The sequence below is a fragment of the Leptonychotes weddellii genome, chromosome 15 (genome assembly GCF_054177405.1).
Source record: "Leptonychotes weddellii isolate Sample4059 chromosome 15, ASM5417740v2, whole genome shotgun sequence".
Taxonomy (NCBI): Eukaryota; Metazoa; Chordata; class Mammalia; order Carnivora; family Phocidae; genus Leptonychotes; species Leptonychotes weddellii.
In genome coordinates, this window is record NC_138383.1 from 29,851,592 (window position 1) to 29,874,965 (window position 23,374).

The following is a 23,374-nucleotide window of genomic DNA, read 5'->3' on the forward strand; positions in this document are numbered from 1 at the left end:
TCTGTCCCCCAGCAGCCCCCCACCCCCACCCCCACACATGTCAAGGACTGGACTGGCCCTGACTGCCGCAGCCGGTGTGTGTGTGTGGGGGGGCTCCTGGCCTGTGTGGGGCCTCTTGAATTCACTGGCTCTGGTAACCAGCAAGAAGTTTGGAGAATGAATTTAAATTCGGCCCTACCCAGATTGCAGAGCAAACATTCTCCTTCCCCTTCCTACCCCCTCACTGACCCTCCAATCAGTTGCTCATGTCGAGGCAAAGGGTGCTGGGAGCAGGGACACACGGTTGGGTCCACAGGACTCTGCTCAGGGCTTGGAGAGGACCCTGACCCCAGCAACACAGGGATGGACACCAATTATAGCGTGATTTATTGGACAAGACGTGCACTTTTTGACAGGGCCTTAGTAACCACGGTTTCCTTCACTGGACAGTACAGGACCAGGGTAAAAGGGCTTACAGACAAGAACGACAAATCCTTCCCATGAGCCAAAGGGGAAAGAAAAGAGGAAGGGGGGCTTCTCCTTCCTTCCTCCCTCCTTCCCTAATACTCTGGGCCTCAGTTTACCTCATGCCAGAGTGAGGTTGGCCAAGGGAAACTGGGCAGTGCATCTCATAGCCAGGAGTGGGCTGGGGCTGTCCGCTCAGGGTCAAAATGCCCAGCCAGGCCATCCGCGCTCTCCCCTTCCAGGCCCCCCGTGGGTATGGTTAGAAAACACAAAAGTGGATCCAATGCAGGACATCATGTGCAAACGGAGGAGGGGACAGAGCTTCTGCAGTCTCCTTCAGCCAGGGCCCCGCTGATGGGGGACAGAGGTCAGAATGCGCCAAGGTGCTTGGGAGAAGGGGCTCTTCTCCATCCGGGGAGGGTAGGTGGCTGTTGTCACTAAGCTTGGGGAAGGTGGTTGGTGAAAGAGGAGCAGAGACTGAAGGGTAGGACCAAGAGGGGGGCTTCTCCCCCTCCTTCCAGCAGGTGAGTGGGCGGGCCAGTCAGAAGCAGGTTGCTGGTACTACGGGAAGCCAGTAGGGAAGAGGCTGAGGGGCTGACTCTCATTGGTGGGCAGCGGAGATCGGTAGCCATCGAAGTTTCTTGGGATGCTGCCGCTGGTAGAACCTGAGCTGTTACTCAGTGTCTCGATGCTTCCCTCTCGCTGTAGTTCTGTAAGACAAAGGAGAGGACCAGGCCTGGTCAGAGCGGGGTCTGGGGGAGTGGGGCACACCCTGGGCCGGGCTGTCTGCCTGGAGGCACCTTCCAGAGGGGGGATCCCCACCTGCTCCCCAGATGAGCCATGCAGCAGCTCCGGTCACAGGGAGTTCAGCCGAAGGAGGGAGAAGCTCCCTTGGCTGGCAGAGTCCAGTTTTAGGCCACAGTCTTTCCCTCGTTGTGGGAACCCCTTTAGGCCAGAAGTCTGGCCGCCCTGCTGACTGGTCTGGACCACACTGCCATACATGGGACACGTGCCCACACCTGCACACATACTCATGCTCAGCCAGCATGCTCCCCGATTCCGGAAGTGGCTCCGGTCCTGGATCTACAGGTCAGGCAGGCAGGAGAAAAGCCAGAACGCGGCAAGGACTGCATCTTCCCTGCCTGATCTGTCCCTGCCTCTCCTCCCTGGCCCTGCCTGCTCCCCAGAGCTTCCACCCTGGCTTAGCAACTCACTTGCTCACTCATTCTGACCCACACAGTCTGCCTGCTGGCCAGGCCACCACTCATCTCTGGCACCTCCTGGAAAGTATCCTGTTTTCCTGCAGGAGGGAATGCCTGGTTGGAGAAGGGCCTATTCCAATGGAGAGAATGTCCCTGCTTGCCTGCAGTGCCTCCTTTCTCCCTTTCTCTTAGCCCCCAAGTGTCCTGGGGGCCCCTCGGAATGCAGAGTTGCCCTGGGAAGCAGGTGGGGAGGCTCCCATCCCCTCTGCCGCTCCTTCCCTGGCCCTCCCACAGCCATGCTGCCATCTTGGATACAGCAACTGGTCCTATCTCATTCAGTTGTGGGAACCTTAACTGCCCCCCAACCCCCAATCTCTTGACCTAAGATAGGTACTGGGGCAGGTGGGTTGGGAATAGACTTCCTTGCATGCTGCATACAAGAAGAAGGAATTACTTCTTGGCTTTTCCAAGTGGCTAGTTCCTATCCCCTTTCAGTCCCTCAGAGTGGGCTCTGAGATGTGGGCACACACATCCCCGGGAAGACTCTGGGAGTGTACCCCAAGCCAAGATGTGGTGATCTGCAATTTCTCCTTCTCCAAGGTACACTCGCCTGGGACTGAGAGGGTCTTGCCTGTCCCCCTCAGGAGCTCAGGACCTCAAAGCAAACTTGAAACAGCAAAGTGTGCTTGAGTGTTACACTTGTCTGGTCTGGCTTGAGCCCTTTATCTCCAGCCTGCCCCCTCTCCCAGCACCCTGCCGCCATATGCATGCAGCACAGCTAGCTTTGGTTAGGGGAAGAGTCATGGCCTTCACTCTTGGTCCGGCCATCGGCAGCCAGCCAGGAACTAACCACTGACTCCCCAAAGCACAGAAGCTGCCCAGCGGTAGCAGCTGCAGAATGGGATGGGAGAGTCTGTGCTGCCCTACTTCAGAGCAGGCGCCTGGACCCAGGAGTGAGGGGCCTTCAGGCCGCACCAGCCACATCTGGAACCTCGACACTGGAACCTCTCAGCAGATAGGGGGCAGTGGAAGGAGGGGACTGTGGACACAGGCTGTGGGCCCGATGATGGTCTCAATCTCCAAGAGGCACTGGCTTCCCTTTTGGGCCAGAGACCCTGGGATACGTCAAGAGTTATCTAGATATGGACAGAAAACAGGGCAGGTGGCTACCGCATGAGCTCTGTCTTCCCTGCTCGTTCTCTGGTCTCACCCTAATTTGGGAGTACAGACCCTGTGCCAAGAGAGGGAGAAGATGGGAAAGCAAAGAACAGACCCTGGGATTTCTACGCGGAAGTGTCAGACTCCACGAAATCTTCCTTCGTTCCCTTCTTTGCCCACAAGCAAGCCAAGGAGTGTGTGGGGGATCCCGGAGGCCCCGTTTGATTTCCGAGACCCTTGCCCTCATGCACAGCCGTCCTGGCACTAGGGGGCGCTGACAGCAGGGCCAGGAGGGCAGGAGAGAGGCGCACTGGCAGGAGCAAGGAAAGCAGGGGTTTCCTCAGGATCTGGACACCAGGCCCAAGCAAGAAAGCCCCAGATGAAGGAGCAGGAAAGGCCACTAGAATGGGAGAGGCTGGCCCCTTTCCAGAGCTGGGGGACAGGCCCAGAGTTCTTGATGAAGAGTGCCGACACATCCACGCTGCCAAGGAGGCGGAGGAGACTGGAGCCCAGAACCAAGCACGGCACCCCCGCTGCCCCTTGGCACAGGCCCAGGGCAACCCCCTCAGCAGTCTCAGAGGCCCCACTCCGTAAGTCTGAGTGGACGCACCTCATCCCATCATGTGATAGCGCAGGGACAGTGGCCAAAGGAACTTGCTGCTCTTGGGGGCCAGGTATGGCCTGACCGGCCCGGCTCCTATTTTCTCTTCACCAATCAGGCCTGGGGTAAGACGGGAGTGGGCAGACTCCCCCCTTCTCCCCCGCCCCCCCGCACTTAGGCCTTTGATTCCACCTAGATGATTTCAAGAACTCCCTACCGGTCTCCCGACCCCCCGGTACCCCCCTCTCCAACCCGCCATACCAAACCCGAGTGGCTCATCTGCGACACAAACCTCATCTTGCTTTTCCTTTGCTTAAAAACCTTCATCGCTCCTCGAGTCCTCAGCATCAGATCTAAAGTCAGCACTACAACATGGCCTTTCACGACCTGCCCCCAAGACCCCACCTCACTAATGGCACGTTATTGAATTCGAAGCACCAAAGTAAAATGCCCTTGTGCAGTTTTGGGATCTCTCCAGGCTGCCTCAGGCCCCCCGGGGGCCTGTGCTTACGCCATTCCCTTTGACTGAAAAGCCCTTCCCAGGCTCGCCTGGCCCCCAGAACACCTACTCATCTTCCAAAGGTTAGCACAGGTGTCCACACCTCTGTGAGCCTGTCCTGTTGCCCTGGCAGCGCCGGCCAGGCCCCGCTGGGCTCCGTCCTCACTCCCGCCCCAGGCCCTCTAACACTCCGCACCGTCTGTTCACGTGTGTGTCCCCACCCGGGGGCAAAGCCCCTCGGGGGCTGCTTCTGCGCCTTATCTCTGTTTCCCTCATGCCAACCACAGGGCCTGGAAAACAGCTGGTGCTCAAAAAACATTTCCTGAACGAATGATGTGGTAAGGAGAGGCGGGAGCTGCTCTTCAGCATGGACTATCAGTAAGAGAACCAGGGGCCTGGCTGGACCGGGCACTTTTCTATATGCCTTCTATCACCCCCCTTCTCTCTTCTGAGACAGAACAATGAGTGTGTGTGGAAGAGGAAGTGGAGGAGGGGTGCGCACAGGTCCCCCCCTTCGAGTCACCCCAGCCGCCCAGCCCTAGGAGCAAGCGGCAAATGGAAATGTGTGGCCTTACCTTCCTCCATCCCGAACACCTGCTTTGTTACTGTTGGGTTGCTCACGGACGCTGGGCTGTTGGCATTGTTTTTTTTTTCCTTTTTTTTTCCCTTTTGAAAAGAAAAGCATTGAGGAATCTTTTTGGAAAAGATATGGACAACGATTGAGAAGTACACTGATCTCTGCAAGCAGGTGGAGAGGTAGCTAAGGAGGTGTGGGGTGTCACGCTGCGGGGAGGGCAGGCTGGTGGCGAGATTCTGCAGTCAAGGACAGTGACATGCATGTGTAGGGCGGTGGGGGCCAACCCGTCTGGAGGGTCTCAGAGACTGGTCACTGTGGTGACGGAGCTGAGAGCCCTTCCGGCGTGGGGGTGGGGAGAGAGGAGCCGCACACGGAGCACGAGGGCGGAGTGGGAAGGGAGAGAAGGGTGCTGGCAGGCACCCCATGCGGGTGGGCTGCCAGGAGAGGGAGAGGAGACAGTGGTAGGCTGCAGAGTTTTGGGGGACACCTCCAGACCTTTGGACTCAGGGGCCCAGCTTCTGGGCTGCTGCCCTCCTCCCCCAATCCCAAGCCCCCAGGTCTGGGCAGTTCTCCTACAGCCCAGGTGGGCTCGTGGGGAGAGTCTGGCAGCTACCTGCCAGGGCCGCGGGGGAGAGCTGGGGGCTCTGTGCAGGGGTGGCTGGGAGAGCGCACCCCGCAACCTCTCTACTTGGGAAGAATGCAGATTCCGCTCAGTGGGAAAAAGCCAGCTCTAAAGGAGGTTGCTCCCCAGGCCTCAAAGCACGGTAGGGGATGAGGACTAGTTCCCAGCCAAGGGGCTGGGCTCAGAGAGAAGATAGCTTATTGTGCCCTCACATCCTCCAGTGACTCTGTGCACCCGGGAGTTGGGTGCTCGTGTCCCCCTCTTGCAGACAGCAAAACCAAGGGAGAGTAGGAAGCCACCGGCTCTGGCTATGCAGTCCCCCTGAGAGGGAACTGGGGCAGCTGCAGGCCCCGGGATGGAGATGTCGGCAACTCCGGGCATCGCTGACTGGCCCGCAGTGCTCCCTGCTGGCTGTGACCACCCATTCCCAACTGCTTCTCATTGGGAAAGGGGCCTGCTATCCACAGATGCCCCTCGATGCCATGGCCAGGGTGGGCAAGCCACAGGGGGTAGGGGGACAACGGAAGGAGCAGCAACTACGAGGGAGGCACGAGGTTCTCCTAAGTGAAGGAAAGAGAATGCTCAATCCTCAGGTGGCCCCCACTCCCCATGGAGTCTGGCAAAATTCGAAGGTGTCAGAGGGGGCATGGAGGTGGCTGCCCTTGTTAGGGAGAAGCAGCTCTGGCTCCCTGGGCACGTATGCAAAGGGAGAAGTCACGGTTAAGTCTCTGTGAGGAGGCAGGAACACGGGCTGGACTGTGCAGAGCAAGGGAGTCCCTCGGTGGCAGCTCACTCTCTCATCCCACAGCTGGATACTGCAGCCCCTCTGCAAAGGCAGGGGCATGGGGACTGGCTCCTGGGAGCCGTGGGTGGGTGGGTGTGGATGAGCCCGGCAGGGTGCACCGCGGGGAGAGGCAGAGGATGGAGGCAGACGGCGCCCGAGACGGCATCTGGGGGCCCGGGCACGAGGACACCCCCCCTCTGTGGCCTTTCCCTGTGGAGTGATGGTCCCCAAGGCTGCTTCGCCCTTGAGGTTTTCCCTGGGGCTGTCCTCTCCCCTGGATACAGACCCTTTCCTCCCTTGAGGCTGCCCCACATGGCAAGACAGAGACTTCCAGGGACAGGCTGGATGGAAGCCTCTTTTCCCTCATGAGTCACTTTACTAAGCGCCACTGTCTTGGTTCCCCCACGCCCTAGGAAACGCTGGGGACACAGGGACTAGGTGAGCCTTGGAGAAAGCGGGGGAAGCCCAGGTGGGCAAGGGGCCCCCAGTGGGAGGTCAGGAGTGAAGTCCTACTTTGGGCTTGACTGTCGCCAGGCCTCTTCCAGGCCAGATGGCAGTGGGGGCAGCTGGCCAGTCAGAGACCCTGAGGGAAGCCCATTTGGCATCTGGTCGGTGGGGGGCGGGCATCGTGGAGAGCCCGAGGCTCAGGACTCAGAGGGAGGCCCGTTTGTGGGATCCAGCGGGGTCAGTGAAGGCAGTGCCGTGCGTGTGTTTGGGAGGAGGGTGCCTGGGACCCCTGGTTCGGCCTCCAGGCAGCCCGGGGACTTCCTCCAGCACCGAAGCACAGCATCTACCGGCGGCTCAGCAGTCAGCTACGTTCTGTACACTTAGAGCCTCGCGATGCTGCTCATTAAAGGGATTAGCGGAGCATGTTTATTGGGCCCTGGCTGCAACCACACACCCCAGCCCTATACTAACCACCCAAGCGGCTATGGGGCGGGGGGCGGGGAGGGGGGGAGCATTAGACCTCAGGGCAGAGTCTTACCCTGCACCCACAGCCCGCTTCTGGCAGTGGGAAGGGAGAATGCTCCCCCCCCCACCCCCCCATCCCAAGGCCTCAAGGGCCCGCGAAGACGGGAGGGGCAGTGTCTGCCCAGAGTGGGGAGGCAGTTTAGGGAAATGGTTGAGAGCCTAGGCTCCAGCCTGCTGCCACGTGGGAGACTTTGGGCAAACATCTCCTGTGCCTCAGTTTCCTGTGCACAAGGATAATAATGTTTGCTTCCTGGTGTGATTGTAGGAATTAAATTAAATAATGTAATGCATGTAGAGTGCATCACAAAGTGCTTAAAGCTTCCAGCCAGCAAATGTGAGTTACTACTATTGTTGCAATTGTATTAGTGATTGTGATTATCCATAGGATCCTCTGGGTCCCTCTCCATCTTCCCTCTCCAGCAGGTGCCTCTGCCAAACAGGTCCCTATGAGCGGGCCTGCCACTGGAGCTTGGGAAGGATTCTTTGTTTTTAATCAAGAAATGGCCTGCTGAGGAAGATGGCAGATATGTGTTTACAGCTTTTCATTTCCTTCCTTGCCTCTTTGTAAATACCCTTTTCCAAGCTGGAAAATAAATTTCCAACCCTGCTGACATGCATTGATTTTTTCCCTCCTACATCTACCTTCCCCATGGGCGGGGCCTGTGGTTAAGCCCCTTGCCTGGGTTGGGCTCAGTGGTACCCTAGGGGAGCGGGTGGCCCCAGAACACAGAGCAGCCAGCCAAACTGCCCCATCCTGCCCAGTGCCTGGCTCCCAGAGGAGGTTTGCAAAAAGAAATAGTTCCAATCCCCTTCTTGGCTGGGGAAGGAGGTGGGGGTGGCCTCTGACTAAGAGGTGAGAGATTTTCAGAACTTCTCTGGATGGAATATGGGGAGAGGAGACCAGGGGATCACGGGACTGCTGCCAAGTTCAGCAGATGGATCCAAATGGGGTCTGCCCCAAGCAATCCACTTGGTCAGCCAGGGGCCTGCTGGGATCTGCTGGCTGGGACCAACCAAGCAAACTGGGACTTGGAGAGAGAAAGGTGAAGCAGGTAGGGGACTTGAATGCATCCTGTGGGGCTGAGCAGGACTGGCAACCCCCTCATGCTGGGATCCTGAGAGACGGCCTGGATGCCAATCAGGAGGCTGCTTGCCTGACACCAGTCCTGGCCCTGGAAACTACTGCTCACTCCTCTAGAGTGAGGCAGAGACAGAGATGGAGTTGGCGAAAAATGTTTCCAGAAACCCCGACAGCCCTGTCAGAGCCCACACTCTGGGCTGGAGCCAGCCTCAGCGTTGGCCATTTTTAGGAGGATACAAGGGCAGCAGGTAAAGGAGGTGGCCTGTGGGGGGCCTTGCTTTTCTTCACACTCAGAAATGCCCACCTTGGAGGCCGCCCGCCTCCCCGACACACCTCCCCGCCCCGCCCTGCTCCCAGCCTCACCCTGCGCTGTGGGGCGCACGCACTCGGGCAACCCCACAGGCTGCAGAGCTGACAGAGATGCCAACAGACCAGCATGGCGGTCTTGGGAGGATGGGGCCGGGGGAGACAGAAGGATCGCCCTTCCCTTCCAGCAGGGCCTTTGTTCCCTTCCCAGGCATGCTTGTGGAAGGAAGGAGGGCAGCGTCTTGAAGCTGAGGGGCCGAAGATGAAATGGCTCCTCCACATCCAGATAATAGGAATCCCGGTTTGGGCTGATGGAATCTGGACGTCGAGGAGAAACAGGACTAATTCGGGCCTGGTTATCTCCACACCTCACACCTATGTCTGAGTGCAGAGCCCTGGCCCACTGATGTTACATTCCGCTGGTGCCTCACCGCCCACAGCCTGTCAGCCTGAGGGCAGCCACGCACCTTCCTTCCTGCCCGGAGTCCCTTTCCACCCCCAGGACTCCCACAACCGTGCTTTTTCTCCCCCTTGCCCAGCTCTCGTCCCTGACCCCCACAGGTACTGAGGCCCAGAATGTCACAGAACGAGGCCAGGACCACATGGTCTGCCCTGCCCTCCACCCCTCAGCTCCGGACAATGAGGGGAAATATCCAGTGCTCTTGGCTCAGGAGACCAGGAACTGCTTCCCTTGGCCACTGGGGCCATGCACGTGCCTAATAACCTTAGGGTTTAGGGGGAGACCCGAGGCCTAGAGAAGACTTTGGGTCTTCCCAAGCATCCACTGGAAAGTTGTGGTCAGTTGTAGAAAGTTGTAGAAAGGATGACGGTTGAGGAGACTAGGCAAGCAGACAGCCTCCATCCAGGTAAACTGGGTGGCCTCCATCCAGAAAAACATCCAGTAGGCACATCACCTCTCTTCCCCATCGCTCCTTCCCCCCAGTAGCCAAAGAGGAACCTTATTCATGACAGCAGGCCATTAATATCATGAGGTAGAGGCACAGAGGTAGCTAGATCCCCAAATTCCTGGTGGGGCCAGTAGGGACAGGGGTGTGGCAGGAGATGAGCATGCTGGAATGTTGGGGAAGGGAGAGTAAACATAGAAAGAGAGGGGGAGGGAGGCCTAACGAATGAGGAGGACTCCGGAGGCCCCTGTTCAAAAGACCAGACTCTCACCACATCCTACACCCCCTCTCCATTGGAGCTGGCTGTGTGTGTGTGTGTGTGTGTGTGTGTGTGTGTGTGTGTGTGTGTTGGGGGAGTGGGGAGCGCAGTATCCGAGTTCCAACAGAGCAAGCAGCTCATGGCTTAGCCCCAGATTCCTTCACAGCCTTTGAACAGCTGATGAGCAATGGCAGTAGGTGGGGTATTAGTTGGAGGGTATGCTGGCCTGGTTGGGGGTGAGAGCCTTTCCCCAGGTCGCCCCATAGAACAACCATAATAAGGAACCAATCCCAGGTAGGGAAAGACTTGAACCAGAAATGCTGCCACACTCCACTCCCAGGAAATCCATGTTACCTAAGCCAAGTCTGGGCTTCAAAGCAGAAGAGAGCAGGATCCCCCACCCGGACCACCTCGACCAGTACCCCGTGTGCAGTGACCCTCTCAGTCCACTCTATTGCTCTAACTTTATATATTGACCTGTCACAGCCTATTAGACACGGGGACAGCAAAGGCTGAGCGGACCAGGCTCCCGTTTCCCTGGTTTTGAGATATTTGGCAAATCTGGCTGAAGCCACACTTCGGGAACAGCCCTGCACTGAAACTCCCTGCAGATGGCAGGAAGGAAGAGTCCTGTGGTAGGAGGCTGAGAGTTCTGTCACAGACAGACGTGCTGAATGACCCGCGCGAGTCACTTCACTTCTCCTCTGCTTCAGCATCTGTCAGGCAGGAGGGGAGGGGCGGTTCCGGCAACCTCACGGGGTGTGTGAGGCTCTAAAGAGAAAAGGATGTGATGGGGCTTTCAGAAGCAGAACACACACTGAACACATGGAGTGTCCCGGTTAGAAAATCAGTGTGGCCACCTCTGGTGTTCCAGCAGGCGGAGGCCCCCAGAGGAGAGCTCCTCATGCAGGAGGGCCTGAAAGGGTCTTTCTAGCTCCGGGTCACGGCACGACCCTGAGGGCCGAGTCTTGGCAGATGCCATCTGAGGTAGACACGGGCTGGGCGGTTCGGAGATGGGTCTTTGGTAGAGAATGCCCAGCCAGGTGCTGTGTCATGAGCTCTTTGTGTGTGTGTGTGTCTGTGTGTGGGAAGGATGTGGGTGCTAATGAAGGCCCTGCAAACATGCCCACTCAGCATGGCTACGAGGAGGACACGGCGCTTGGAAAGTCTCCTGTGGAAATGGTGCTTGGCAGCTAGCCTGGACCCGCCTATCTCCTCCAGCCCAGCCTTGAGGCTCGGGAGACCCCACCGAGCTCCCAGACGGGGTCTTCCCGAGCTGCCCTCCAGGCCTGAGAGACAGCACAGGGGTCCGCAGACCACAGGAGAGATGCAGCTCCTTGAACTTTGCTGGCCTGACGGGCCAGAGCCACATCTGGTTCTCATTCGAATGTCCAAACATAATTAAATTCTCTATGATGCAGTGGAAGAGTTTGGTAAGATGTGGCTTTTCCCCCCTTTCCATCAAGGTTAAGAAATCAGTCTCTCATTCCACCAGCCAGCCGACTCATTCTCCTCCCTGCCACTGGTCTGTCCCATTCTAGAAAGCAGAGGCTCGTGCTCTGATCCGATTTCTCGAGCTGACGGGGCCGGGGCCAGTGTGGGCTACACGGAGCCCCTCTCCCCCAGTCTCACTTACCCACCTGAGAGGATTAACAGCTGAGGCCAAAGCAGCAGGCTGGGGACTGAGCAAGTTAGTGCACTGTGGGTTGCGCGGGGGTGGGGAGCTGAGCCGTTGTACCCAGGCTGTTCCGTGACAAACCAGTGTCCTCGCACTGACTAGATGCAAAGATCCCCTCTCTGTAGGTCCTCACAATGGGAAGCCATTGAGAGTCTCCAGAGTCTCTGGCCTGGCCCTCTGGTCCCTCTGTGGGAAATGGAGCTTTCCATGGTCAGGGAGGGGTGAGGCAGTCCCATGTCTCCCCCCCTCCCCGGCACCTCTCACTTTGCAGCCTAGGGACGGCTGCAAGGCGGCACCGTGCCCCCGGCCCGCCTCCACATACAAAGGAGGGAGGCAGGGGGAGTGTTGGAGGCATGGAGAAGGCCAAGAGCAGCAATGAGCCCTCTCAAAGAATCCCTGGGACCTCCGGTCATTTCTGGCCTGTCAAGGCTCTGAACAGGCTAATGGGCAGCAGGGTCCAAGGTGCAGTCCTCGGAGATGGAGGGCGGCCTCCTCAACAGAAAGGAGGCCCACTAACCGGAGGCTTCGCTACCTCTCCTCAGCTGCCTGTCCAGGACTGCCCTGAATTCAAGCAAAATATCCTCTAGATGGGATGCTTTTTCTAGCGTCCCTTCCCGAGTATCTTCTGTTTATGGCTTTTTTTTTTTTTTCTAAACTTAGGGATTTATGACTTTCATGGTAATGGGTTCCATTCTACTTCCTCTGTGCCTATTTTTCTAATCTTTGTGGAGGCTTTCTTTACAAGAGTTTCTTAATAAGTCAGGATATTTTTCCTTTTGAAACAAGCTGTCCTGCAAGTTAATGACTTACGGTAGGTGTGGATGCTACCCAGAGACAAACAGGGGCTGGGAAGGGGATAACCAGGGTATAGCAGGGGAGAATCTTCTAGATTAAATAGAGCTATGCAGAGGTCCCTTTAAGACCCTTGGCCAAGTCCTGTCTAGTGCCCTCCTGATGTTCGCAACATCCCTATCAGACGCCTAGGACCACTTGCAGGTACACGTGGTGTTTCCATGCCAAAGAATGCTCAATGCTCACCCTGGGGACAGGTGCACACACACACGCACACACAAGTTGGTGTGAACCAAACAATCCCAACGTTGCTGACCTGGCTCTGAATAGGAATAATTCTGTGTATCTTTTTCAAATGGTAAACTTTTGTTTAGTAACGAATTTAATTAATTTCTTGGTGGCATCGGTGCCAAGGCCACGGGTCTGGTGCCTTCACATCCACGAAGAAGCCTTTAAGGAAACTTAAGCCAGTGCTTAGCCCAGGTGCCCGAGGCCAAGCCTAGCCAAGAGAATGGCGCGGTGGGGCCGAGGTCCCCGCTGTCCCTGCTGGGGTCGCAGCCCGTGCTTGGGAACCCTCGCTCCCCCACTGGGAGGGCAGCACAAGTCTCAATTAGCTGCTGTGGAGCCGCCTGTCCAGGGCAAAACGCTGAGCGGATGCTGCCTCTGCTTTGTGCTCTGTTCACAGACCGGCTGCTGGAGCCGGGGCTCTATTCATTATTCAATTCAGCTGGCTCAGACGAGCCTTTCCATTTGCTCCTCCAGGAGGAATAACAAATCTAGAAATGCAATTCCATTTTGGTGTATTAAGATATCGATTCGCCTGGCGAGGGGAAGTGCATTCGTTCTGTCAGCCCTCCCGTGGGCAGGAAGGGGTTAACCAAATGTTTATCACAAGGCTGGCTTCAGAGTTGAAAGTAATGTGATCAGTAATGAATTTTGTGTTACATTAGGTTGTATAAATGGACAGACAAGCGCAGACAACAAGTGGCCAGGAGTCGGGGCTAATCTAATGATGTAAAAATAGAGACAGCACCAATTATACTAGGGGCCAGCTCCAGGCTCCTGCAGGGACTGCAAATGAATAGGTACAAATCAAATTACTCACTAATAGACGCACTACAAGAGGGGCAGTCAATGGTAAATGCATTAGAGCCTAGTGACCTCTCTGCTCTGCACAGCAGAATCCGAAAATTTGACTTCCATCTTAAAAGTGGGGGGCAGGGAATGAGGTTCTCAAAGAAACTCTTGTTGGGTGAGGAACAGCAACTACGGCGCCCCCCAAACCAGTCCGTTGCCAGAAGGTACCTCCTGTCTGTGCTGACCTCTTGTCCTCAATTCAAGGCCTCCTGAGAGCTTGAGCACCAGGGGATGGGGGTGCGGTGTAAGGGAGCAACTTCTGGAGGGACAAACAGAGCAGTGGGATGAAGCCTTGCACGTAGGCAAAGACAGGAGGTTACATACCAACATACTTCACAGCCACGTGTCTCTCAGGGGTGGTGTGTTTTACAGCTACGTCAAGGGCTGTGTCTGTATTGAAAACAGAATATTTCTTTAAAGAGGATCACAACGTGGACCTTTCAGAGAGCAGCAAGTGCTGAAACCAAAGCGAGTAGGTATCAAAAATCTGGTTGGGCCACGGAGAGCCCTGCAAGAGGTTGTCGTGGTCTGTTCCACAGCGCAGCACATCCGGGCTTTCACGTAACGCTCACTAGCCTCGACTGCTGTCACCCTTCCCTCCGTTCCTCCTGCCCCGTGCTGCCTACATCCATGGATCATGGAGACATGCTCAAAGGCAGGATCCGTTTGCTCACATTCAGCTCTCTGTGGCTTGGGGAGGAACACAGTGTGAAACCAAAACATCTCCAAGCCTTCCGAGGACCCAGCCAGGCCCAGATGGAAACGGGACCCTGCTGGGCTTAGTCCACACTCCCCCCCACTCAGTGCTGTAAGCCCAGCACTATCGCACCCATCAAAGTCGAGACGGCATGCTGGTTCTGGCCAACTGGGGCCCAGAGATGATGGGAACATGCCAGCAGAATGAGCACAGGGAGGGCACAGAGTGGAAAAAGTCACCCGACACAAATGAAGCAACTGGATGTTGATCTTCCCCAAACTGAATTAAGCACATGGAGGGGTGGGATAGCAAGCTATCAAGCTACACTAAATAATATGTGGGGGGAGTTGGGGGAGGTCTGTGAAGCCTGGTGCTGGGGGATTCTGCCAGCAAATTAAAAAATTTATGCTTATGCAGTGGGCCTGCAGGTGCCTGGGGGCAGGGGTGGGTTCAAAGAGAAGTGGGCAGGAAGAAATCACCCAATGTCAGCGGTTAGGTGGCTGATTCTGATAGAGGTACTTGGCACTGCCTCCTTCTGCTACGTTCAGTCACACTGGCATCGCTTGGCAGGGCCCTGGATTCCTGAAGGGTCAGAGGGTCATTTCCAACTTCACTTCCTGTGTATATGTGTATCTCTCCTCTGTTACCAGCCATCGAGCCTAGGGGCTGGTCCGTACACTGCAGACCATCTCCTGAGGAGGCAGGAGGCAGAGACAAGCGCAGAGGGGAAGATGGGTATTTAGCCATCCATGACTGTGTTCAACTTTGTTCAGATCTCACACCTCACAGAAAGGTCAATGGTTAAAGGTGAATTCTTTGGCAGAGGAGGAAGAGCAGAGAGAAATACTCCCTCTTGTTAACCATTTACCTATGTTAATGTCTCCAGAGGAGGGCCCTTGTCTGGGGGTCCAACTGCCCTTCCCCACCCTCTTGTCCAAGCCTCTTCATTTTCCACAGGAACTCCTGCCTCCATGTTGGGCCAGTACCCGGAAAGGGGATTCTGAAGGTTCCCCAATGAAGTCACACTGGCACTTCCTCCTTGTTGACAGGAATTGGCGTGCTCTGGTTAAAGAATTCAGAGTAGACTGGGCAACTGAAAACTGTGCAGAGGAACTGCTCAGCCCTAAGCTCCCATTATAGCTCTGCCTCTGCCTGGGACTTCTAGCAGTCTTGGGAGACGGAGAGGGAGAGGGGGGGAGAGAGAGAGAGAGGAGGGAGAGGGGGAGACAGGGAGAGAGGGGAGAGGGAGAAGGGGAAGAGTGGGGACGAGAGAGACAGAGGCAGAGAGAGAGGGAGACGGGGGAGACAGAGAGAGGGAGACGGGGGGAGGGAAGGGAGAGGGAGAGAGAGGGAGAGAGGGAGAAAGAGGGAAAGCGGGGGGCGGGGGGGGGGAGAGAAACGGTCTACCAAGAATCAGATTTGATAACTGGCTAGACACTAACAAGTGTGATCTAAACATGGTAATTTTTCCCATTGCTCTGGCTGGCTCTCATTTACCTCTCGGGAGCCACAAAAGCCCATGCAGTCATTCAACAAACATTAGCTGGGGCTCCGCTTGGCTCTTGTTCCCAGTGCTGGATGCTGGGCAACGAGAAGGCTGGTGGTTGGAGGTAACAAAGGGGAATCACACTCTGTCCAAGGCACCAGAATCAGGTTAAGACATGCAGTATGGGCAGTGTGGCTGAGGGAGGGGCTGAAGGGACCCCCCAGGGCTGAGCCCCCCCGCCCCCCCCCGGTGGCACGTAGAACAGAATCAGACACTGCTTGGTAAAGGAAAAGGCAACAGACACTACTTGTCCGGGGCCAAGTGTCCAGTGAGCAGGTGGTTCAGAAGTTCAGAGGAGAGAGAAAGGGCATTTGGCTGCATGGTCAGGGAGGGCTTCACAGAGGGGGTGTGATCGGAGCTCAGTCTAAAAAAGTGACTGGGCAGAGAGGGAGGGCGGAGGGGACTCTAACAGAACCAGGTGAGCAGGGCACGTGCTGCGGATGATGGGATGGTTTTGACAGGGGAGCGTGTTTGTGTGAAGGTGGTGGTGGTGGTGAAGATGAATAAGAATAAGGGGTTATTGTGGACAAGCGAGTGGGAGAGCAGGTTGGAAAGGAGGGTGAGGAGGACCTGGAAGAGCCTTGAAATCTCACTGCAGGAGCCGAGGTGGAAACGTGTGGGCCCTGAGCACGTTGTGAGTAGGGCAATAGGACGACAGAACAGGCCCTGAACGTGAGAGCCCCCTTCCTCTTCTGGGGATGCCCTCTCATTCTGACTAGCGGGTGGGAGTCATTGAAATACCCTCTGATCAGGTGAGACTGTTGGGATCTTGAGAAACTCCTCCTAGAGATATCTCTCTCTCTCCCTCTCTCTCTCTCTCATCCTGCTGTCAGCATTCTTGGGCTATGTGAGCAGAGTCTCATTATTTAATGCTCCTGGGCTTCATTTCACTTCTTGTGAGGTTGCAGCTCAGGCTTCTTAACCTCAGCGCCCACTTTTTGGATTATGTGAATACATGGCAGACAGTGTAAACTCCTTTAGAGATACTGTGCCTCTTAGACCTGTTTTTTCTACATTTCCTGAGTCAAGTTTATAAGAAGTTACTTTCCTTCTGTTTTGTGTGGATCCCAATTTCACAAATCTTTCTCATGGACAACTTTTATCATTTATATACACATGCACAACCTCATTTTCATTTTTCTAGCAATAACTAAAATAACTAGTATTGTAGGCCCTTGCACAATATTGCTTATCCATGGAGAATATAAGCTTTGTGAGCACTCCGTTGGCTGATGGATCACTAAAGGGCCCCCATTATCTTGACCTGGTGTAGAAAGAAACATCTGCAGCTGGGAGCAGGGTTGGTTGGGCACCACTAGGTGTGTGTTAAATCCCAGACGGAGGGTCACAGCTAGGACCCACAGGTGTGGGAGATCTGACCCAAGGAGCCTGAAGACCCACAGGCATGGGAGTGGGCACATCTGGCCAGGACTGGAAACCACCACCCGGGTTCAGAGCGCCCCCCACCCCCGCCCGGAGCAATATCCTCTGTCCAGTAAACCCCTGCAAGGAGGTTTGGTCCGAACACCAAGGACAACATAAGTAGGGCTGCCCCTGAAGATGCCATTGCTATTGTCCGTGGGACAGACCCTTAAGGAAAGAACTATTCTGATACCAGAATGAAGAAAAGTCAGCTAATTCCACTGTTTTATAGAGGCTGGGGTTCTAGCACCTCCTCAATATCTCATTTTGATCCTGTATTTTTTAGTTATGATCTGACTTCAAATCTTCCATCTTTCCTCCACTGTGAGTCGGAGAGAGGAGCATCTCCCTGGCAGTGTTGTGATGATTAAAGGACATTTCTGTGGCTCGCCTAGAGTCTAAAACATAGAAGCCACTTGGGAGACGTGGCCATTATCGTGGAGAGGAGTCAGTGAGAAGACAGATGCAGTGCTCCGTACGGTGGCACAGCGTCCAGCCCCTAATACACACGGGGAGCAGACGTTTCCACTTTGCCTGGTTTCTCCCGCCCGTGGCATTGGAGAAGAAACTGAGCCAAGGTGGGAGAGGAACCTGCCCAGGCTTCCCCCATTCCTTGACGAGGACTTCCAAATGCCGCTGAGAAGGAAAAACACCAACATTCCTCCCAGTGTCAGTAGCTGGGTGCCTGGGATGGAAAGGACTCTTGGATTCGGCCTTTCCTACCAGTGGAAACTAGCGAGGAACAGGCCATCTGACACCGAACCGAGACACAGAGGGCCACCCACTGGTTCGCGGGCAGCAGCGGCTTCCCCGTCACCCTCAGCGGCAGCGCTGTGGCCGCCCACGGCGCTGGGCTCTACGTCTGGGGGCTCCTACGTCTCTGGGGACCCTCAGCAACCATGGCAGCTGGGACTGGGCAAGCTGCAGTTTTGTCTTCACATCCTGAAAAGACCCATCGGATTCCTGGTCCAGCCCTGCTATGGGTGGGCCCGCGTGGGCAGCCGGAGAGAGGAGCCAGAGAGGGGCACACCCACAGTTTGGCCCTCTTGCCTCCTCCGGAGCTTTCACCTCTTTGAGGGTAGGAGCCATGCCTTACTTCTTCCCTACAGTGCCCAGCCCAGGGGGGAGAAACCCGCAGGTGTCCACAGAGAGCCTGCCTGCCCACTGCGACCACGGAAGAAGGTGCAGGCCCGTTGAGGAGGTCACTGAGAGAAGACATGAAAAGCATTTTGCAGACATACTGTAGAAGGAGGAAAATTCCGGGGCCCGATTCGGTAAAGCAAAGGGAAGGACTTAAGCGACAGGCTAAGTTACTTGGATGAAAGCGTTTGCCAGAGAGTAGAGGTGTCTAAAGGATAAGAGAATTAATTCACTGCCCCATGCCCACAATTGTCACCTGAGCGTGTGGCAACTTGAGATGGGACAGGGCTAGTATGGCCCCTACTGGAAATGCAGCTTTAGCCCGAAAATGTTCCCAGCCCTCAGCGGTGGGGTGAGCGGGAGTTCCAAGGCCCATTGGAAGAGCTAATCCGAGAGGGAGGATACAGGGACCAATGCACTGGGTTATTTGCTTTGGGGTACACATCTGGTCAACTCCAATAACAATAGCTAACACTTATTATTAACATTGATTTCTACAGTCTTGAAATGAAAGATGGTATTAGCATGAGGCCGCACGCACACACACACACACACACACAAAATGCTCTTCGTTCCTCTCCTGCAGAACATAGGTGATCATCAGGTATTTATTCATCAACTTATTGAAACCTTCCTGTGACCATTTAAAAACTGTGTGCAATGTTCAAAATGTGCTTTTCACGTTAAGAAGGAGAAAAGACACAAGCCCTTTCAAGAAGTAAAAGTAGTTTCTGACAAATCTTTGGAAGAGCATTAGTTGAAAATAATCCTAATAATTAATATACATACAGGAAAACCGAGGGGATTTGGCCGAATAAATTAGAGCACTGTTTTCCAAACTGACGTATTGTGAAATCAATTTAGTGGGTCATGACTACGCTCTTAAAAAAATGTAAGAAAACAGAAAGTACTAGAATACACTGCTTACAATACTGTTTGTGAAAGTTCTGTATGTTTGGGTAAGGAAGTAAATGTATGTCTGACAGAAGGCAAGAGGCAAAGATTGAGTCCATAGTGTGATCCCCTAGAGTAATTGTTTCTGGACAAAATAGTCCGTTGAAGAGATTGTAGACAGAAAAAGATGAAGCCTCTTTCCTACCTTTAGTGCTGTGATTATAAAGGAGAAACGGTGTTCCTGGGGATGCAGGAAGCCACAGTCAGGGGGAAGAGACAGTCCCTCTTGACCTTGAGAGCTGACTTAGTGAGCTCTTAAGAGTCAACAGCAGCAAAAGGAGGCTGCCTGCCACAGAGACGTGTCAAGCTGATCGGGGCTTGGGAATGAGTCCCGGGGCTTTTGCCTTTGGACGTGGGAGAGTGCAAAGAAGAAAGAACAAGCTTTAGCTAAAGATGGAAAGAGTTAAAGTCTAAAGAGAAAATGCACTTAATATGTATCCAGGTGTTTATGAAGATTTGTTGGTATTAGGTTATATCTACCTAGACACAAAACAACTGGAGTAAGTACATGTTTTGCTTATTTAAAAAATTCTATTTTTCTAGAAAAGGCAATATTGAAAGGAATGTCTGCTAAGCAGGAATTAATCAGGTTGTTTTGAGGGGGGCGACAGACAGAGGAGGGGCTGTGGGAGACAGCATTCCGGGCAGGAGCAGTAGGTGCAGGGGGCCTGGCAGGCAGAGAGAGCACTCGTGCTCAGGGACCCTCCGGGGAGTTCAGCTTGGCTGGAGCTCGTAGAGAGCAACAGGAGAGGAGTCTGGAGACAGGGCAGTGGCTGGTCACGAAGGGCTTCGTACACAGTGAGATGGGATGGACCAGGAGAAGGCCGGGGTTGTGGGAGAGGAGTGCAGCTTTTGGACATGTGGAAATGTCAGTAGGTGCCTGGATAAATGGTTCTGGAGTTCAGGAGAGAAAGCCAGCTTGGAGATTATTTGGAGATAGTCAGTTTAGAGGTAGTAACTGAGGCCCCAGAAGCAGAGGAGAGTGCCCTGTGCTGACTGAGGGTGAGGGAAGAGGGCCAAGATAGGGCTTTGAGAAATACACTTAAGGCCAACGGGGAAGGAAAACCCAGAAAAGGGAGGGAGGAGAAGTAGCCAGAGGCAGAAACAAACCAGGAGAGCGAGGTGGAAAGGGGCTACGGGAGAGCACCTCAAGATCGCAGGGCGTGGCTCACGGCCGCTAAAGCCCCCAGCCCAGTGGTGACTTGGCGGGGGGGGGTGGGGGGGGGTGGGGGCGTGCAGCTGTTGTGGTTGCGCAGGCTCTGGAGGCCAGGACTGTTCCTCCTCAGGAGGACAGGGGGAGCTTGTTGTGGGGACCGGTGGGATCTGGGAGCGTGCAGTCAAGAGATTTCTTGAACAATGACCACCATTTTCTCTCTGAGGGTGAGAGACAAGATGGTGGGGTAAGAGACCTGAGGAGAATGGGGGAGTCTGACACACCACCCGTGCAGAAGGCAAGAGACTGATTTCAAAACGATGGACTGAGCACATGTGCCATATTTAAATAAAAAAAAAAACAACAAAGCAAAAATGGAGGGAAAATATTAAAAAAGAAAACAAACTCACAGGGGACCAGAGATCCGTGGAATCTTTAAGAGAAGGAAACCAGACCAGAAGCCATAGCAGGAGGCAGGGGCTGCAGCAGAACTGCTCACATCTAGGCTGAATGCAGAATTCACTCACTCAGCAAATAGTGACCACGGGCCTACTATGCGCCAGACACTGTTCTAGGTGCTGGTTGCTAGTTTCTGCTGCAAAAGACGAGCACAAACCGAGAACAGGAGGAGGGGCTACTGGAAAAATAGAGAAGGCTTCCCCTGGCTCACTGGAGAGTAGATGCCAGAAATCTCTAGAGGCACCAATCTGAACAGCTTGTGATTCTCCCTCAGCAAACCTAAGTGTAAAAGCAGAACTGGACTGACCTTGATTTGGAGTTCTTCTGAATGGGGACAATGGAAGGCTAACAGGGCCAAGGGGCGTGATGATATTGCAAGACAGCAACTCAGCCAGTTATTTCAGAGCAGATTTGCAAATTACACGTGTGATCTAATTAGACTAACCGGTCAGCAGCCCCCACAGAGGATAGAAGTAACACCTGCCTCCTAGGTGAACCGTGTTTTAAGACGGACCTTGTCAAATGTGCGTAGAGATCTTATTAGGATGCGGGTGCAGACTCAGCGGGGCTGGGTGGGGCCCGAGACTATGCATTTCTAACCAGCTCCCAGGAAGAGATGGTGCTGTGGGTTCGCAGACCACTCTTTGAATAGCAAGGTTTTAAAAGGTTTTGCTTTACTTTTGGGGGATGGCTAACTTGCCCATGGTATAGCTTACTGGTGAGGAGCTGGAGCCAGCTGATGGCGACATTTTCAGGAATTCAGCTAGCCAACTGACACCGTGTTGATGGCTTGAAATTGGCCGTAATGCGAGTTTTTATACTATAGAAATGTCCAAATGCTACCAAGCAGGGCCTTCCTGCTTCCCTCTGGAGAGCTGGTTGGTAAACAATTCCCAGACGTCACTGCAAAGCCTGTATAATAGTGGGGCATGCTCTAGAGTGGAGCATTCTCTGCCATTGCTGAGAATCACTTGTCCCATTGTGCAACTCCAGATGAAGTGCCAGGCTTCTTGGTGTGGCCCAGGGCCTCGGAGGGGCAGCCCAGCACACCCAAAAATGGCCTGGGACAGGCGGTGTGATTTGGATGCGAGTTTCCAGCAAGCCACCCTTTGCCTTAGCAGCCCGTCCCTCTCTTATCTCCCCACCACCCTGCTCCTCTCGGTGGCTCACAGGACCTACAGATAAGGTGACATTACGTGTTTGCCTGTGTCAGGTACTCCGAGGCAGCCGAGAAAGTCAGTCCTGTAGTGCCTTCCATCAGGCACCCTGTGTAGTCCCGCAACCACGACCAATGGCCTCTTTATCGAGGTCTGAATGGAGCATGCAGAGGGGAAATGAGTTAATTTCCATAATATCTGCTTTACTTATTGACCTTTAAAATAGAGGTAGATTTTTAAAAACTGATACATTTAATATGGTCAGAAAACCCCAAATGAATCCCTTTTGGTGACAGTTTGGGGAGGAAAATGAAATCCCTCTGCTCAAGAAGGGCATCTCTTATTTTCTGACCTGTGGGTCATGCAGTTTTAATTTCCTCTCTCATCTCTTCTTCTTCTTTTTTTAATTTCACAAACCTGCTTAAGGCCACAAAGACACTCCGGAATCCCCCAGCTGTCTGGCCGATGAACTGCTGCCAGGTTTGTTCAGGCTACTGTTTGTGCCAGGCTGAAGTTCTCCAGCTCTGGCCCAGCGTACCTTTAAATCTGTTTGCTGGCTGACACTGAGGGGCTCCAAGGGCTGTCTGAGGGGAGCTGCCCCAGAGCTGCGTGAGCCCCAGCAAGGGCGGCTCCTGGGGAGTCTGGTGACACCAGGCCCTGGGGTATGTGGCAGGGGCTGGCAGGGGCCCCAGCGGGGCAGGGGGAAGGTGGTGCTGGGGGGAGTTGCAGAAAGGGAAAAGCTTCCCCCCTTCCTCCAGCTTCCAAGGAAAGTGGGCTCAGAGCCCGCCTCATCTGCAGAACAGTGGCACGGTGGGCTACCATCCACGAGTTGGAGGGCTGGATGACGGGGACAGTGGTGGTGTGCACAAGTCTGCGCATGTATGTGCACGCAGGAAGGGGGCATGGCTGGTCGCCGCTTCCAAGGTCCACATCTCCTCTCTCTCCAGGGAAGGAGGGGGTGTGGACGGGGGCTGGCCCTCAGAGAGGGCTGTCCCCTGTGGCCTGGTGAGGCACTTCTCTATCCCCAGGCCCACTCCTTCTCTCCCCTTCTTGAGTCCATTCTGTCCATTTGCCGGGTACCGCGCAAGCACCGTGGGCGGGCCCAGAGCTAGCGCTGCGCAGGAACACGAGGACTGAATGGGAGGGAAGAAGAGAGGGAAGGGCTTAAGTGCCAACTAGCTAAGGGACGGGGAGGGTCCACACGGAAGTGAGACGGACGTGTGATGACGTCAGGCAGTTCAAGTCCTGCCCCAAATGCTCGCCTCTCTAAATCTTGCTGGTCCTGATTTCCTGCCCCAGGTTGTAAGTTTCTCCTCGCCGGGATCCTCTTTCCGGGTAGGCCGGTGCAGCGGGGGTGGTAACGTTCACAGTAAAGAACCGGTGGCCGGTCTATAGAGGCCTCGGGCAGGCGAGAGTGGGAAGGCCCACGGCCAGGATCTGCTCGGCCCAGCAGGAAGTTCCTGTCGACCTCAGGAAGTGGGGAAGAGGCCTGCTGGGCGGTCCTTCTCGGGCCTAGAAGCTGGGCTAGAGCATGCACAGAGATGGAGAAGGAGGAGGTGCTTCGGGAAAGAGGAGGTAGATCCTGCACTGTGACTGTGTGGAGATGGAAGAATCGTGGTCTTTCCTAACTGCATGCTGTGTGTGCGCGTGGACACATGCGTGTGTGCCGTGCACGTGTACGCTGCTTGCTGGGGCAGGGCTCACCCATCTCCTAAGGACGTCTTCTGACTGCTCTAGGGTTCGAGAAGCTGCCCCGGGCTCCGGCGGGCAAAGGCAGCAGGAGAAAAAGCAGCCTGGGGGCTCAAACCAGCCCTGCCTGCTTCGCGCTT

General features: G+C 55.0%; 1 protein-coding gene across 1 annotated transcript in view; it reads right to left on the reverse strand.

Annotated features, from left to right (window-relative positions):
- Positions 1 to 343: 343 nt before the first annotated feature.
- BCAS3 (BCAS3 microtubule associated cell migration factor) overlaps positions 344 to 23,374 on the reverse strand; it is a gene marked incomplete at its 5' end in the record, with an annotated part of 537,991 nt that continues 514,960 nt past the window's right edge. The window contains 2 exons of the mRNA XM_081805976.1: positions 344 to 1,154; positions 13,342 to 13,407. Of these exons, the coding sequence (XP_081662102.1) occupies positions 1,006 to 1,154; positions 13,342 to 13,407 (215 nt within the window). The remainder of the gene's footprint in view (positions 1,155 to 13,341; positions 13,408 to 23,374) is intronic.